Source organism: Nannobrachium achirus, assembly GCF_963921795.1.
Source record: "Nannobrachium achirus genome assembly, chromosome: 12".
Classification (NCBI taxonomy): domain Eukaryota; kingdom Metazoa; phylum Chordata; class Actinopteri; order Myctophiformes; family Myctophidae; genus Nannobrachium; species Nannobrachium achirus.
This window is the reverse complement of record NC_137832.1, coordinates 49310978-49327162: the sequence shown is the minus strand read 5'-3', so window position 1 is coordinate 49327162 and position 16185 is coordinate 49310978. Positions and strand designations below refer to the sequence as shown.

General features: G+C 43.0%; 1 protein-coding gene across 1 annotated transcript; it reads left to right on the top strand.

The window, feature by feature from the left end:
* The first annotated feature begins 3242 nt into the window (after positions 1–3242).
* Positions 3243–16182, top strand: rfc5 (replication factor C (activator 1) 5). Its single transcript, XM_080738035.1, has 11 exons — positions 3243–3382; positions 4277–4341; positions 5538–5674; positions 5766–5845; positions 7628–7701; positions 8913–9072; positions 10113–10194; positions 10824–10953; positions 12052–12129; positions 13600–13654; positions 14305–16182. Exons 1-11 carry the CDS (start codon positions 3324–3326, stop codon positions 14402–14404), a joined length of 1020 nt encoding a protein of 339 aa, XP_080594161.1. The 5' UTR covers positions 3243–3323; the 3' UTR covers positions 14405–16182.
* Positions 16183–16185: the final 3 nt, after the last annotated feature.

The window sequence follows — 16185 nt, the reverse complement described above, 5'->3', positions numbered from 1 at the left end:
AGTTTGCGAGCAGTGTGGTCGTTAATGTTCTTCTCTTTTTTTGTGTGTGTGTGCAGTGTGTAGCCTATTTGCACTTAAAAATAACAATAAATAATCAGTTCAGAAAAAGAAGCTTGGAGGAGCAGGTCTCCTCCACGAAATAAATCAACCTGCAAAAGAAACGCCATGGGGGGCAAAAAAGCGCAACAATAATTTCTAAGGCTCATCATGGTGATAATAAAGCAGACTTGAGCCTAGTGTCAGTGAAAGAGAGGAGAGAGGAGACTCCATTGCCAACAACAGTCCTCGCAGTTCAGTTCCCTGCCGTTTCACCAAGGTGTCTCTGATTGTAAGCTCTACGTCAAACACAACATGAGCGGCAGCACGAGCACAACGGGAAGCCCCGGCAGCAGCAGCAGCATCCATGGACCACCGTCTCCTCCGTCAAAAAGAAACAAGGGGAGAGAGACAGAGAAAGAGCTGAGCTCTGCTTCACGCTCAGCGCATCGGAACCACACGGATCGGAGCGGTGCTGAAACAAGGCCTGGTGCTGATGTTCATTTCAGAAGTGGTGGTGCAGGTGGTGATGATGGTGTGCGTGTGAGTTGGATCAGGATCATGCGTCTCCCGTGGTGGTTGTTCCAGCAGCGGCTGCATCCCGGTTCGCTCCCACCAGCAGCAGCAGCAGCACCACCACACACCGACATGTTCCTGGCTGTCAATCAAATCGGCGGCGGTAGCAACAGCATCGCATCATCGCCCAGAGGGGAGAAAGAGGAGCGCACCACCACCGACCGACAGGAGCGCTGCCTAACTGCTTGCTTGCTTTGCTCTCGCGATATCGACTGAAGTGCGGCGAGTTCCCACTGCTTCAAGTTCAACTCAAAAACTCAAAAACTAGTTAGTTGGTAGCCTAGGTTTTCAAATGACCCACCCAGGCCATGACCCAGGTGTATCATCATTCATCAGGCAAAGAACCCTCTTTATGCTTTAAAAAAATCTCTGGGACCCCTATTTTAAAATCTTCGTAGGCCTATTAATTTATGATTTCAGACTGAGTGCGCAAATCGCAAATGGTTCCATTTGATTTGGGATAGGCTACCTGACACACACAGAAAAGTAGGCCTATCTGTAGATATAGGTAGGCTATCTCTCATCTGAGGGTCTATTTGTGGGTCGCATGGAAAACATGGAAAAAGATGTCTACATGTCATGGTCCTTCAAGTCAGAACATTTAGGAATTGGATATGGATCATGGGATATGATCATGGAGACCAGCATTATGAAGAAGAGGGACCCAGATGAGAACCACAGCAGAGGACGGCACTTTCATATTTCCCGAACAATGAGTGTTATTAGACTTCCCACCCTCCAAACCAACTCTCCCCATATTATCAAGAAACATCCAAGCGGCTGAGCCCATGAATGAAAGTCTCACCCACCAAACTGAAGAAATTTGATGTATGGTTCTGCAGCTTATCAGAAGACAGGACACATGCATTTTGGGGGTGAACTATCCCTTTAACAGAGATAACCGCTCTAACAAATCTGCCTAAATTGATTGTAAGGCTTTTCACAGCATCTCTCAGTCCAATCTGTTGGCTATGCAAAGTGAGAGAGCAGCTCAGCCTGCCTGGTTATTTCATCATGTGCTAAAAGATGCCATTATTTATTTTGATGATTTATTTTCAAGTTGCATAAGTTGGACAAAATAATAGACATAAAGTAAATCAAACTAAAAAACAAAGGTTGATATCTGATGTGTATTTAGTCCTGTAGTAAACATGCACACATCATACATAAAGGCCAAATTCCATGAGCGGAGATCATTTGTGAGGCAACCACACTAAATATTGACAACAACATACGTGACTAGACGCACCGTAAGGGTCCTAAAAAAAACATGTTTCTGCTGGTGGAGCCCCTCTCTCCTGCCCTAGACCAGTGGTCAGTCCCGGATCTACCATATGGGCACGTACCCAGGGGCCCCTGGGCATCAAGGGCCCTCAGATGTGGTAAATACAAAAAATACAAAATGTTTTTGTTTAATCAGAATAAAATAAATGATATCCACCACCCCCTGAAACAAATGCTGTGGGAATGCTGCTGAAAAGTGCTGATTGTGTGTTCAGTACAATGTTAGCCTCAGAAACCCATACAATGTAGACGACAATATTTCATGAAAGTCAAGTCAACTGATTAAAACTCCGCCGGGCTGCGCTGTGACAACTGCTGCTGCAGATGTTATATTGGACCTACATGCCTATGTAGCACCCCACAGTTAGTACCAGCCATGAACCAGCGACAACAGCCCTGATAATCGGGCTCAGCCCTATTAGCACGACTGGTTGTGCGTTGGACTGGCGAGTGGGAGTCCCGGGTTCAATCCCCGCTTCTGCGTATCACTACATCTGGCGTTGTCGGCAGGATGAGGAGCGTGATGCCCTCGTGAGGAGGAACAGTGCCATGTTGTGTGCGGTGGTCCGCGGCGTGATGTGTGAAGCGCGAGGGCGTGCTCCAAAATACCTGGGGGGTGAATGTAGCACCCCACAGTTACTACCAGCCATGAACCAGCGACAACAGCCCTGATAATCGGGCTCAGCCCTATTAGCACGACTGGTTGTGCGTTGGACTGGCGAGTGGGAGTCCCGGGTTCAATCCCCGCTTCTGCGTATCACTACACCTACAGTACATATGCCTACAAGACATTTTGCGCGCACACAGGGGCCCCTTGGTGCTTCAGTGCCCAGGGGCCCTCTGAGGTGTTAATCCAGCCCTGCCAGTGGTTCTCAACCTTTTCAGGCCGTGACCCCAAAATAATCATATTTTAACTGGGACCCCACCCTGACGAACACTTATAGTTGAGGAATTAATTTTGTATAACACGGTCCTATTGTGAAAATAGCAGATCTACATGCTTCACAATTTCTGCCTTTAATATTTGACAATTTGGCCAATGTTTAATTTGTCATTTTAGAGAAATTAAATAGTCCTTAAATTGTTACTTTGGAAATGTGCATAGACTTTAACTTTATGTTGGTTAGTTTACTTTTGAGTGAGAAAACAATGTTGCACATCATTAAGTCAATCATCTGGCTACCCCCCAATATAATTTGGGGACCCCCCTAGGGGTCCCGACCCACAGGTTGAGAACCACTGCCCTAGACTGGAAGGAAGGCTTACGTAATGACGTAGGCTTTGTCGTAGAGCGCGCCGGCGCCAAACAGTTAGTTCCCGGGAAGCTGCTGCTGCACTGCCACTGCATGAAAACAAAAACTTCACTTTGATCAACAACTTTAAACATAACGTTTGACAACTACTACCCTTCACAGATACGGTCCATCATGACGGAGTCTAGCAGCAGCAGCAGCTCAGTGCCGCTGCAGTCCAGGAACCTGCCCTGGTGAGTGAGTGGGAGCATTGTTAGCAGCATCGTGTTAGCAGAGCTCTGGTGTGAATGAATCTACTCTATGAATGCCCGTCTGGATGCTACATAAACATAATACATTTTAGCATGTGACGCTTGTTGGCTTCTCAACAGATTGCACGATGTCGCATCATGCCAAAGAGAACCGATCTGTTGTTAGCTTCTAGATCTCTTCTTTTTGGCAAGTGTCATCTTCTTCTAGTATGAGTGATCTTTTAAGCCATAACCATTGGTTCTCAAAGTGGGGTCCTTGAGGGAGTTCCAGAGGGTCCCCAGCTAAATGATGGATAGTTGGTAACCTAATGGTAACTCAGATAGTGTACAAATGGAGGGGTCCATTTGGGTTCCGTAACCTAACACATGTCAAACTGGCAAACTGGGGGTCCTTGAAATTAAAATGGTTGGGAATAACTGCTACAGAGCTGTAATAATCTTCTCTTGGGGGTCCCTGGCATATATTTTCAAATGGGGTTGCGCGGGCTAATAAGTGTCAGTTTGGGGGTCCTTAGCCTCGGAAACCCAGGCTTTTAGGGGGTCCTTGACATGGAAAAACTTTGAGAAGCACGTGATTTAGCATGTAACGCTTGTTGGCTTCTCAACAGGACTCAAGTTCTCGCATCATGCCAGAGACAACCGATCTGTTATCTTCTAGATCTGTACTTTTTGACAAGTGAACATCTTTTAATCTATTGTAAGTGATACTTTAAGCAAGCCTGGTTACTGCTCAGTGCTCTGATCCGGCCTAGAGGCTGACTACTGTATCCGGTCATTTGCATACCACACATCCCAGGCCAGCCGTTTCCGTTACCTGCAAAGTGAGTCTACTTAAAACTGTCACTTTATTGATGTTTGTGTGTCACTGCATCACAGGGTTGAGAAATACAGACCGCAGAAACTGGATGATCTCATCTCCCACCAAGACATTCTTAGCACCAGTAAGTACATAACTAATACCAGTAAGACTCCCTAATCGGGAGATAAGTGACCGTCAGGTCAGCAGTGTCCAAAAATGTGTTTAAAAAAATCGGCCTGATGGTGGCTCTAAATTTGCTCCTTTTCTTTGCTCTTTTTGTATTTTGAACACTGAAAAGTAACCGTTTTGGACATATGAGGTTTCCACCTGACAGCAACAAAGTTACCACATTCTGGTTGTTACGGTAAACGGAGAACTCCATGTTAAGCCCTTTGCACACAGGCGCGTTTAACCGCACGGATAAAACGGACAATATCATTTTTTGAAAAGAAAACAATGATTCTCTATGACCTCATGCACACCGGCTCCGAATTAGCCGTGCGACGAGTGGCTGCCGCCGTGCGTTTTTTTCTCGATCGAACCCAGTTCGATTCGTGCGTCTTGTCGCATGCGGTAAAAAACTCATCACTCCTTTTATGACTCCTTTTTGGATCCGCCGCACCGATTCCGCACAGCCTTGCACACCAAATCCAATGCGTTTTATTCATGCCGCAAACGAAAAAAACGCAACTGTCCTGTGTGCAAAGGGCTTTAGAGTTGGTCCTGGGATTTTGGGGAGAAGTGGACACTGTTTTTTGGGGGTGTAGAATTGCACCCATTTCCCATTTTACATTGATTGTACAGTCTATTTCTAATCACCCATGATGAACAATGATGAATGATGATTGTATTCAGTTTCCAACATTTAGGCTACATTTCCAGAAAATGCATTTCACCGTATTGGGTCGTAAAACATGAGATGATGTGTCAAGAATGTATACATAATGGACAGGATTTGTACAATTTCTCAGCAAAAAAGTTTAGTTGATATTTTACCAAACAAATTAATAATGGAGAATGTGGCGCACCAAAATAATTTAGAACCGTCGTTGAGAAATTGTCTGGACACACTTAGATCTGTCCTGGTTGGCCCTCTATTCCAGGGGTCCCCAAACTCTTTCAGCTCGATTCCAAAAACATACGTTTGGTGTCTCCCCCAGGGCCCAAAGTTACAAAAATACATTATGATTGAAGCATTATTATGTTTTCAAGTGGGACTTAAACCAACTTCTCCTTACGAGTCACGACCAGATGAAAAACGTTCTCAAAATACTCTGCATATTTAGAGACCATTTGAGACCTTTTCCTTAAATGAACTGCTGTTGATTTTCCCCCCAGTCCAGAAATTCATCAGTGAGGACAGGCTTCCCCACCTCTTGTTCTACGGCCCCCCTGGTACAGGCAAGACATCCACCATCCTGGCCTGTGCCAAGCAACTTTATAATCAGAAAGAGTTCACCTCTATGGTGTTGGAGGTAACTACTTTTGTAAAAGTTTATTTTTGGACGGACCAATGGATTTAAGTGCATGACTCTTTTACTTACGTTACTCTTTTTTTTGTGTTAGCTAAATGCCTCAGACGACAGAGGTATTGATGTCGTACGAGGTCCCGTCCTGAATTTTGCCAGCACCAGAACCATCTTCAAGTAAGACTGTTCTTCCCTCAAACAGTGTTATTGTCAGAACTGCGCTGTTCATAAGTTAACACTTATGCTGCCGTTGACAGTCTGGACCGTCATTGAAAGGGTTAACTACATGCTGCCATTGACAGTCCTCACCGTCAAACTCCCTGTAAATATAGTAAAACTGTTATGACTTACTGTACGTATGGGCTGTCCAGTTGTGGGATCGCTAATGTCCACGATTTGTTTACAACGCACATTGGCGTGTATGCGAAGTGAAGCTCCTCCATAGAAATCCATCGATCTTGCAATCTATAGGGTTCATTTACTTGAAAAAATACATTTTGATCCCAAGACTGGCAGGTTTCATGCTAAAAATGCACTCGCAAGGCGGCCGCCATGACACCCGCCCGTCTTCACACTAGTCCAGGACTAGATGGGGGCAAAGTTGAAAAAAGTAAAGTGTCCAAAATCAGCGCAAATTCCCGCCCGGCCCTTCAAAATAAGAGCGGAAGCCTATGGGAGGAAGCGGCGCGGCAGCTTGGTTAAATTCATCCCTTCAAAAAAGTGTTTAAAGTCCAACTTGCAGCCTGGTGATTTGAAGGACATACGTTTAAGTGACCCTCGAAAAGAGAAAAATTATAAGCAAGAGATTTATATACAGCACGTGCGCTGTTTCAAGTGGAAATAAATAATGTAAATAAACAGCAGCAGGTACTGCAATAGAACAGTTAATTAGGGATGTTTGGTTAATGTGGTTAAAATGGGCTAGATACTACAGTACTCCTATTCAATATTTTAAGTGTTGAAACAGTGAATACTGGGCATTAAAAAAACAGCATAATAACAAGTCAATATCACTCTTGATTTTAAAGGACAACTTTGTTTTTTCACAACAAGCGTTCATATTTTAGATAGTCATTAGAGAAAAGAAAAGATGAGTGTTAAAATGTTTTTATTTACTTCTTTTTATCGTGTTAGTGATTTTAACGATTTTGATTTGCATGCATGCTCCCAGGTTGGCGGCTAAATATGTCTAAAAATACATATTTATTAACTTGTACGCATGCCCCCACCCTCTGAAATCAAAATACTAAAATGGCTAAAACAATATAAACGATACGATAACAATATATTGTGCAGCACTAGTCAAACTATCAGTAATGGGCTGAGTAAGGACTAGGGGATCGGCAATCTGCTCCCATCTGGTGGTTGGTCGGGTTCTAGTTAACCCATTTAGTGCTCCAGACATGAACGGCTTAAATGTCTAGCGTGCCTCTCGCAGGCTCCATTCGCATCCGTTGTCTTATTTTGAAGGCTAGAAGTCCATTGCGTAAACACTTCCGGGTTGACGTCATGACGTCATTCAACGGGAGCGGTCATCACCCCATGCGGTTTCTAAAATGGCCAATCGATGCCTTTGTTATTATATTTTTGTAGCGAGAATCTAATGCCATCCTTGGCTTTAAAAGTGTTGTTTGGAGAAAATGGACATTAAAGATGAGATTCCCCGTCGGCCTCCATGTTATGGGATTACTATTTTGTGCACGTGGATCCGTGATGATGATGAATCGGCGAGGCCGATCGTGCCAGGACCTTCCGCCGGGCTATAGGGTAGGAGAACCGGCGCTACTCTATATACAGTATTTTACGCGAGTATACTCGGGATCGGCACTCTAAATACTTGAGTATTTTTCACGAGTATACTCGGGATCGGCTAGAAATGAGTTAAAGGTAGTCAAAGTCACCATTTAAAACAAGTCTGTCAGTTGCACCTGGTCTCACTCTCTTCCCCTCGTCCTCTAGGAAGGGCTTCAAGTTGGTGATACTGGACGAAGCAGATGCCATGACCCAGGATGCCCAGAATGCATTGCGGCGGGGTAAGCCATCTGCTTGGCCGGGCCTGGCCCGCTGTGTACCACATGTCCCACCGAGCAGCCAGAGCTCTGAATGAAAGGACCTCCGCTCATGTTCATTCACTGGTAGAAAGTAAATAATAAGTACATTTACTGTACTTATTAGTACAATCTCACCCACTTTAGTTACTATTACTACTTTGTGGAATTTGATTACTATTTCAAAGAAATACATGAAAGTGATGCACCGATAAGGAAATTCTTGGCCGATACCGATGTTTAAAACAACAATTTAGCCGATAGTCGATACCGATGTTTGTTTATTTTATTTTTAGTGTTATAATTTCCTCCTTTTGTGCAAGGGAAACAAATACATCGTCATTATAAGAAACAACTGTTCAGAAATACAGCTTGGTAGGCTGCAAATAATCAACACACCAACATAACCAGCTCAAAAATTGTGCTTATCAACAACAGATAAATATCGGCTACTGCCATCGGTTAATGTCAGCTTTATTTGCCGATACCGATATTGACCGATACGGCAAATATCGGCCGATGCCGATGGTGTGGCCGATATATCGGTGCATCCCTGATCATTTTAAGCTCTATTTTATATATTAGGATATTCAAATATAATCTGATCTACAAGCTCACAACGTGGAATGGGCCATATAGTCATTATTAATGAGTACCTGTTACTATGCTGCTGTTAGAATACAGGACTTTTAATTGTAATAACTTTGTTATTGTCGTATTTCTAAACTGTGTTATTGGTACTTTGTGAAAAATCAGAGTATGTCTTCTACCAGTGACTATGTAATGGCATTGAACCAAAGTCCAAGTGTGAAGTATTTGATGAATTTAGCTTGGAGCTCACACATTAATCAGAGAGAGGGCATTAGTGGGAAATTATGGCCGGATTATGACCTAAATTCAGGTAATGGATGTTTCTACTAAAGAGCATTTTTTTTTCTCTGCCAAAGCTACACAGAAAAGTAAAATTATATTATGCAATCAGATTATATAACTCTAGTTCAGATGGTTCAGATTTACCAAGCTCGGCAAGCCAAGCAAGTCTCAGGCGGGGAAGGATATCCAAATACTGTTCGCTGTAATTGGGGACCACGGTGTGTGAAATCTTCTGTCTGACAAACTGTCCAGTAAAAGCAGAAAATAAACGGACAACTGCTAGAAGTGTAGAAGTGTCCTGATTTGTATTCCTCTCTGGACAGTGATTGAGAAGTTCACAGAGAACACCCGGTTCTGCCTCATCTGTAACTACCTGTCCAAGATCATCCCGGCGCTGCAGTCCCGTTGCACCAGGTTCCGCTTTGGACCCCTCTCTCATGAGCAGATGATCCCCAGACTGGAGTATGTCATCCAGGAGGAGAGGTGTGTATAAACAAGTAGTGCAACATCGACTGAAGCAATCTAAATGTATTTGCGACAGTTTACTATGAAAACCGGCACATCCTGTCCGTCGGTCCGTCCGTCCTTCCTTCCGTAACGCCTCAATGTCTATAGCTGACCTTCTGACATCACGTTGTTGACTGTCAAGACTGCTGACAATCATCACATGGATATCCATATATGAAGGTCACGACACTGATCTCACCAAACCCTGGATATCCAATTAGCCATACATGGAGACGACTGGATCATCACCTAGATCTCCATATATGGAGCTGGTCAATACTAGCCTGGCATAGCCAACCTATATAGTATATACTAATGCAGCTAACTAACTGCAGTATACTTGTTTTAACATGGGTGGATTGTTTAGCTGTGCTAGGCTAGGTCAATACCTCTACATCTGACCTCACGGACTTCATATGTGGATATATCATAGTGATGACTCGACCAGCTCAGCAGAAGGGTATACATGCCTAAGCGCCCATGTGCACGCACCCATGTGCGCGACCTCGACCTTTAGGGCATCTTACTGGTACTATTCTGAAATGTCAATATCATGTGATAAATGATGTTGTTTTGGATCAGCATGGACTGGCATACTCGCCGAAACCAGCGTTTTAGGCAGTATTGGCAGCTTTTTTGATACCGGTATTGGAACAACTCTACTCCCCTACTAGCTCATTTACTGCTCAAGCCCTAGTTTCCCGAGTTATTCACGTTTCTTTGCGTGCCAGGCCTGAGTTTCCCGAGCTGGCGCAGCAATGCTAGCATGGATTAACAATCACGTAAGACCACGGCGTGCACGCGGATCGTGCACAATCCGTGCACGATGGACACGCACACGCCCATGTTAAAAGGTAAGAAAATCGTGGCATGTAATGCGAAAATTTCAGTTTTTCTGTGCAGTCAATGAGCTAGTAAGGTACATGGAGTTTGCCAACGTGCAACTAAAACGATCCGATTTTGCAACTAAAAGATCTAATTTTGATTTTAACTGATGCCTTTTTGTCTCCTTTTAGTATTGATGTAAGTCCAGATGGAATGAAGGCCATTGTGACCTTATCATCAGGAGATATGAGAAGATCACTCAACATACTGCAGGTACGGTAATGTTTTCTGACACTGAACAGGGGCACTTCCCCGATGAGACCTTAGTCTCAACCCCTGAGTGACTGACTGTAGAAAACAATCATCACAACATAATTGACAACAGGATTCTTCTTCTTGCCGTCTTCATTTCTGTCTTCAGTTATGTCTTGATTTACAGAACTATTTTATACTTGATTAGTGTTGCACAAAAGTAGTGAAAACTGTATATCTACGTTACCAGCTCTTAACATGATGCTTGGTGAGCTTTTAGATACAATAGGCTTTTTTCCCCCACGTGAATAGTTAAGAGTTCTCAGCGGGCCTAAAAATTGTGGGGTACATGGAGTTTGCCAACTCGCAGACTCCATGTACCCTAACTGGGTCAGCCTGAGGCCTGCCGACTAATAAGCATACATCTTAGGCCCGGCCCGAAAACGTAGGGTTGGGTTCGGGTAGAATTGGAGTGAACTCTAGAATAGTTTCACCTACAGTATATACAGGTTGAAAGACGTTAATTCTGTTTGTGTGCTTTATAAAGACATGTTCTTTTTTCAGTTTTACTGAAGAGTTATGCTTAAATTGGACACCCGACAGTGACAAAAGTGTTGTTACTATTCCAATGTGCACCTGTGTGATTTCAGAGCACCAGCATGGCCTATGGGAAGGTGACGGAGGACACGGTGTACACGTGCACGGGCCACCCACTCCGTTCAGACATAGCAAACATCCTAGACTGGTCTCTCAACAAAGACTTCACCTCAGCGTACAACTGTATCCTTTACCGTCATACCATAATTATTACGTTAAGTATTGATTGATCAATGATATCCATGGCTCTCTGTATTAGATCAGTGGTTCTCAAAGTGGGATCCTTTTGGGGGTTGGGTGTTCCAGGGGTTCCCAGCAAAAAAACGTTTTTAAAGTGGGGGTTCATATTGTCACTGTCGTGCAAAAACCTTGTATCTCTAATTTTCAATTGTTTCAATCGTCCCAAGACGATTTTTGAAATGATGAATACAAATCGAGGGGTTTTGGACATACAAGGTATTCACCCGACAATGGCAATATATTTGTTTGCTCTTAAGTTAAATGTTCTCAAATAGAAACTTTAATCCAAGTTTTTCAAATTGATTTCAATATTTTGCACTTTTTAACATATCAGCCATAACCTCTGTGCCCAAGGTCAGGATTCTCCAAAATGCAGCTCTGTTTTTGCATGTTGATGTGTCCACCAATGTGTCCAATGTCCACCAGAGGGGGACTTGACTTCAGTTGCCTTCTTCTCTCACAGCCTCCTCATGCAAGGCATGTTTATTGTTTGTGTAGCTCATTTCCAGCGGTAAATAACTTTGCACATTTTACTCAAGTACTGTACTTAAGTACAGTTTTGAGGTATTTTCACTTTACTGTAGTATTTCAAAATACTTTTACTTCTACTACGCCACATCTCAGAGGGAAATATTGTACTTTTACTCCATTGCAATTATTTGAAAACTTTAGTTAGTAGCTACTTTAACCACCATACATTAACCACTTTATCCCTGTATACATTTCTGCCATTTGAATATAGCCGATCTACAAGCCTGTAGATCTACTATTTTCAAAAGATGTTTATACATTTATACATTGTGAAATGGGACATTCTGCATAATGAGTACTTTCTACCTTTAATCGGTACTTAAGTACATTTTGATACCTATACATTTACTCAAGTCAATTTTGAATTCCGGACTTCAGATTGTAAAAGGAGTATTTCTACATTGCCGTATTGATAAGTAAATAAATAAATAAATAGCAAGCTTATTCGTATAGCTCATTTCAACAACGTGAAAAGAAGATTAAACGTATCCTTAGCGGTGTTTCTCCCAGCCATCCTTGAGCTGAAGACTCTGAAAGGTCTGGCCCTGCATGATATCCTGACGGAGGTCCACCTGCTCATACACAGAGGTACACACACACACACACACACACACACACACACACACACTGCTCTTGTCTTGGTACTCCGTTGGTCACCAGGTGTCCTTGAGGGGGTTCCAAGGGGTCCCAAGACAAATATTTACTGTATAAGTGTGGTTGCTTTATTATTGCTTCTAGATCAATCCTCAACGTTTTCATCTAGCCACTCCCAATACATGACCTTGTGTGTATGTGTACCTCCCTATGTCCCTTCTCTGTTTGGATAATATAATGGATTTGAGGATTGGTCAAGCTTCACGTGAAGTCACATGACACAATATACATTGTAATATAAATAGGTAAGACGGATTTCTTCCGGAAAAGTATTTTCAAGTGTGAATCACATGTCGGACAACCTCCGGCGGTATTCTTCCTAGTGGGTTCCTCGTGTCCCAGCGGCGCAACCACACTTGCATTTCTCAGAATTACACATTTCTAGTTAGAACATCAAAATCTGTGTAAGCACTTGAACCCTATTTTATACTTGGTACAAGCACACACTATGACTTCGTAGATCTGCAGTTTTTAAACATTTTTGGGGAAGAAAAAAAATATATAATTTAATTTACTCATCCCCCTGGCACAAAATATATTTAGATGGGTGTTGCGTGGCCAAAAACATAACAATTCGGGGGTCCTTTCCTTGACATGAAAGGGCTTGCGAATCACCGACCTAGGCCATACAGTGCAGATGGTCCCATAGCCGGCAGTAACAGAAGCAGACAGTTGTTCCACCAGGCCTGTTCGAATCCATCTGCATTCTGGCTCTACATGTTTTCCTGGTCCCGTTGCCCGGGAGACCCAGCGTGGTTGCTATGACTACCGTACCGACTGCCTCGTTGTAGGGGGAGTAGCTTGCCAGCACTAACATATGCAAGCGCAACGTGCAGATTACAGCCCAGCTAAAAGACAGATACACAGAGATTGTCCTCATTTTGGGGGTGATGGTAGATTCAAGAAGGTTAAACCTTGTTTAGCCCCACGCAGGCGTTCAACTGTTGAAGCAGAGTAATATAAACTTTACTGACGGAATAAAATAAGAACGCAAATGTTAGATGTAAATAAACCATGCAAAACATTTGAAAGAGAAACACACTATACAAAAAAGAGACGGGGACTGCCCCATGGTTCGAACTCCCGTTGCTCTGAACACTGTTTTTACAATTGACATTTTTCAAACCTTTCCCAAATTCATTTATTTTAAATATAACTAAACTTACCTGGATCTATGTTGGCTAAAATTACATGGTTATGTGATGGAAACTTGAATTTCAATATTTCTTCTTTTTGTGCTTTTAAAATTGATTAAAAAATAAAGCATTATGGCATAGCCGACGACACACTTTTCTGTATTACCTGCTTTCTCCACAAACTTATGTTCTTTTGTTCTTTCTTGGGAAATTGCTGAAGGCTATGTTGTCCTGTCTAAAAAAAGTTGTTTTATTTTTATTGTTGCAGTGGACTTTCCCCCTGCTATTCGCATTGGACTGCTCATCAAATTGGCAGATGCAGAGTAAGTGACGTGCCACTTCTTGATGTGTGCACACTCACAGTTGCACACAAAAACGCTTTGTTGGTGCACACACAAATAATGATTTTTTTAGAGGAATAATTATCAATCACACACATTATGCATATTAAACACATTCTATCTGGCATCCCTATTTTGGGTGTGTCATCATCATTGGCAGACATTCTCATTAAAAGAATGTCATCAATTTTCTAAAACAGGTTTGTTTTAAAAACATTTTTAACCCATTAAAATTGGAAAAGCGACTGTCATTTTTAAGATTTTAGCCATATTTTATATTTTGGCTATTCAAAAATAGCAGATCTTCAAACTCAAAGTGCATGATTTCACTCACTTCATGCCGCGCTGAGCTTGTACATCTCCTAGTTTTGAAAAACCTTGAAATCGCGAACATCTTTAACTCAAATCTTTGCTTCTGGGGGTCCCTGGAACACAATATTTTGAGATGGGGTCGGCGACCAAATACATATAATTCTGGGGGTCCTTGATGTGAAAAGCTTTAAGCACCACTGATATTAGAAACATAGTTTTTTTTTCAGAAAACTGTTGAGGATTTAGAAGACATTTTTAGAATCTTGCGTTGATTGTGACTGACTCTGACACCATGTGCTTGTGTCCTCTGCTCCCCTCAGACACAGACTGGCGTCAGGAACCAATGAGAAGATCCAGCTGAGCTCCATGGTGGCAGCCTTCCAGGCCGTACGAGACCTGGTGGTCAGCGAGGCCTCCTAGCCTGTCCACGTCCAGTCAAAACCATTTCTCGCATTGTGAAATCAAACTGGTCCCGTGGAAAAAGAACCATGACAACCACTTAGTCATCCCTTTTGTTTCCGGTTCACTTTGGTATCTGCTAGAACAGTGGTTCTCAAAGTGGATTTCATCCATGGACTTTCTGGGTTCCTTTATGGGGGTCTAAATTGACCCTTACAAGTCTGTAACTGACAGTGTACAAATGGAACCAAATGGGAGACCTTCACATTTCAAAGTTTGAGAACCACTGTGCTAGAAGAAAAGTTACAGGATAATGTTGCACCCGGTCAGAACGTGGGGTCCTCACACATGATATGTGTAATATCATTATTTTTCTTTTTTAATGAAAACAAATCAGTGGACATTTTCCTTGCTCATCAGATCCCTCTTTGATAGGATGCACTCATTCACTGGAAGGAAGGATATACAATCCTGCAATATCCCTTCTGGGGTATATGTTAAGCCTGATTTACACTCAGCCTGATTTACACTCAAATCTGTTGTATCTACAAGCTTACAATGCGTCACAGCACGGCGCGTTGTAAGTTTGTAGATCAGTGTTTTATAAATCGAGTTCAAAAGAGTCAGATGGGTGGAAGAAAGACAATGTAGCTGGAGAAAAAGGTGTCTTTTACTTCTCTGAATCTGATCAGAACCCATGAATGTCCAACTAAACGAGAAATGGAGACTATCCAGGCATTGACACTGGGCTAAATTTGGACTTATGGAAGACTAGTGTATATAGAAGTGTAGGATAACTTATCCTTCACAGCTGGTTGTTTTATGAGGCGGTTGAGAACATGGATATAAAAAGCTAGATACCTCAACCTACAGTTCATTGGAGCGATGTGTAACAAGTGGAGGCCGGACGTCCGGAAAAACTAATGGAACGCTGCCAGTCATGGAACGCTGCCAGTCAACATGACTACTAGCCAATAACGGCGCGTATTATCCGGGACTTAACATTTCAATTCAACAGAGCTTTATTGGCATGTTTCAAGACCCACCTCCACCTGTCTCTGATTGGCCTACCAACGTCCTTTTCTGTGAGGCACGTGGAACTGATGCACATAGACATGGAAAGGTAGATGCCTCTGGGGCATATGCATCGCGGGACTCGGCGACCGGTCGTTTCCCGCTTCCACGTGTGTCACAGAAATGGAAGTTGGTAGGCCAATCAGAGGCAGGTGGGGACGGGTGTTTTCGTATGCAGCCTCTAAGAACAGCTGGGCCAGGTAGAGATCATCATGGCAATGGAAGATGAGTTAGGCTTTGAAATCCCAGATGCAGAGGCAGAGAAGCTGATGAGCCCGGGAGAAACGGTGCAGTATATTGCAGACAAAAAGGATGTATATGAATAGTGTAAAATATAGCACTTAAAATATTGAGGTTAACCCCTGTGCAAGTAGTTGTGAATGGGTGGCAAGATATTTCCAACTAATAGAAAACATCGGAACTGGATGGAGACGTGCCAATAAACTCTGATAAGTCCTGGAAAAGACGCGCTGTGATTGGCCAGTAGTCACTTTGACTGGCAGCATCTATGGCGGTGCACGCGGAAGCGACGCAGAATCCCTTGGTCCTGCGATGCATATGCACCAGAACCCAAGGAGGCGTCTAGCTTTATGTCTAATTTTCTATGGTTGAGAATGCACTCAATTCAGACGCGTCTGTTTTCACCAACATGTTCTAAAAGTTTGTTTTGTACAATGATTGAGTTTTGAATTTGTTTAATAAAAAAGACAATTGTGCCATGTTAACAC

Coding starts and splice junctions, on each gene's coding strand:
- rfc5 (XM_080738035.1), top strand. CDS start 3,324: ATGACGGAGTCTAGCAGCAGCAGCAGCTCAGTGCCGCTGCAGTCCAGG. Junction 3,383..4,276: donor CAGTCCAGGAACCTGCCCTG/GTGAGTGAGTGG, acceptor ACTGCATCACAG/GGTTGAGAAATACAGACCGC. Junction 5,846..7,627: donor AGCACCAGAACCATCTTCAA/GTAAGACTGTTC, acceptor CTCGTCCTCTAG/GAAGGGCTTCAAGTTGGTGA.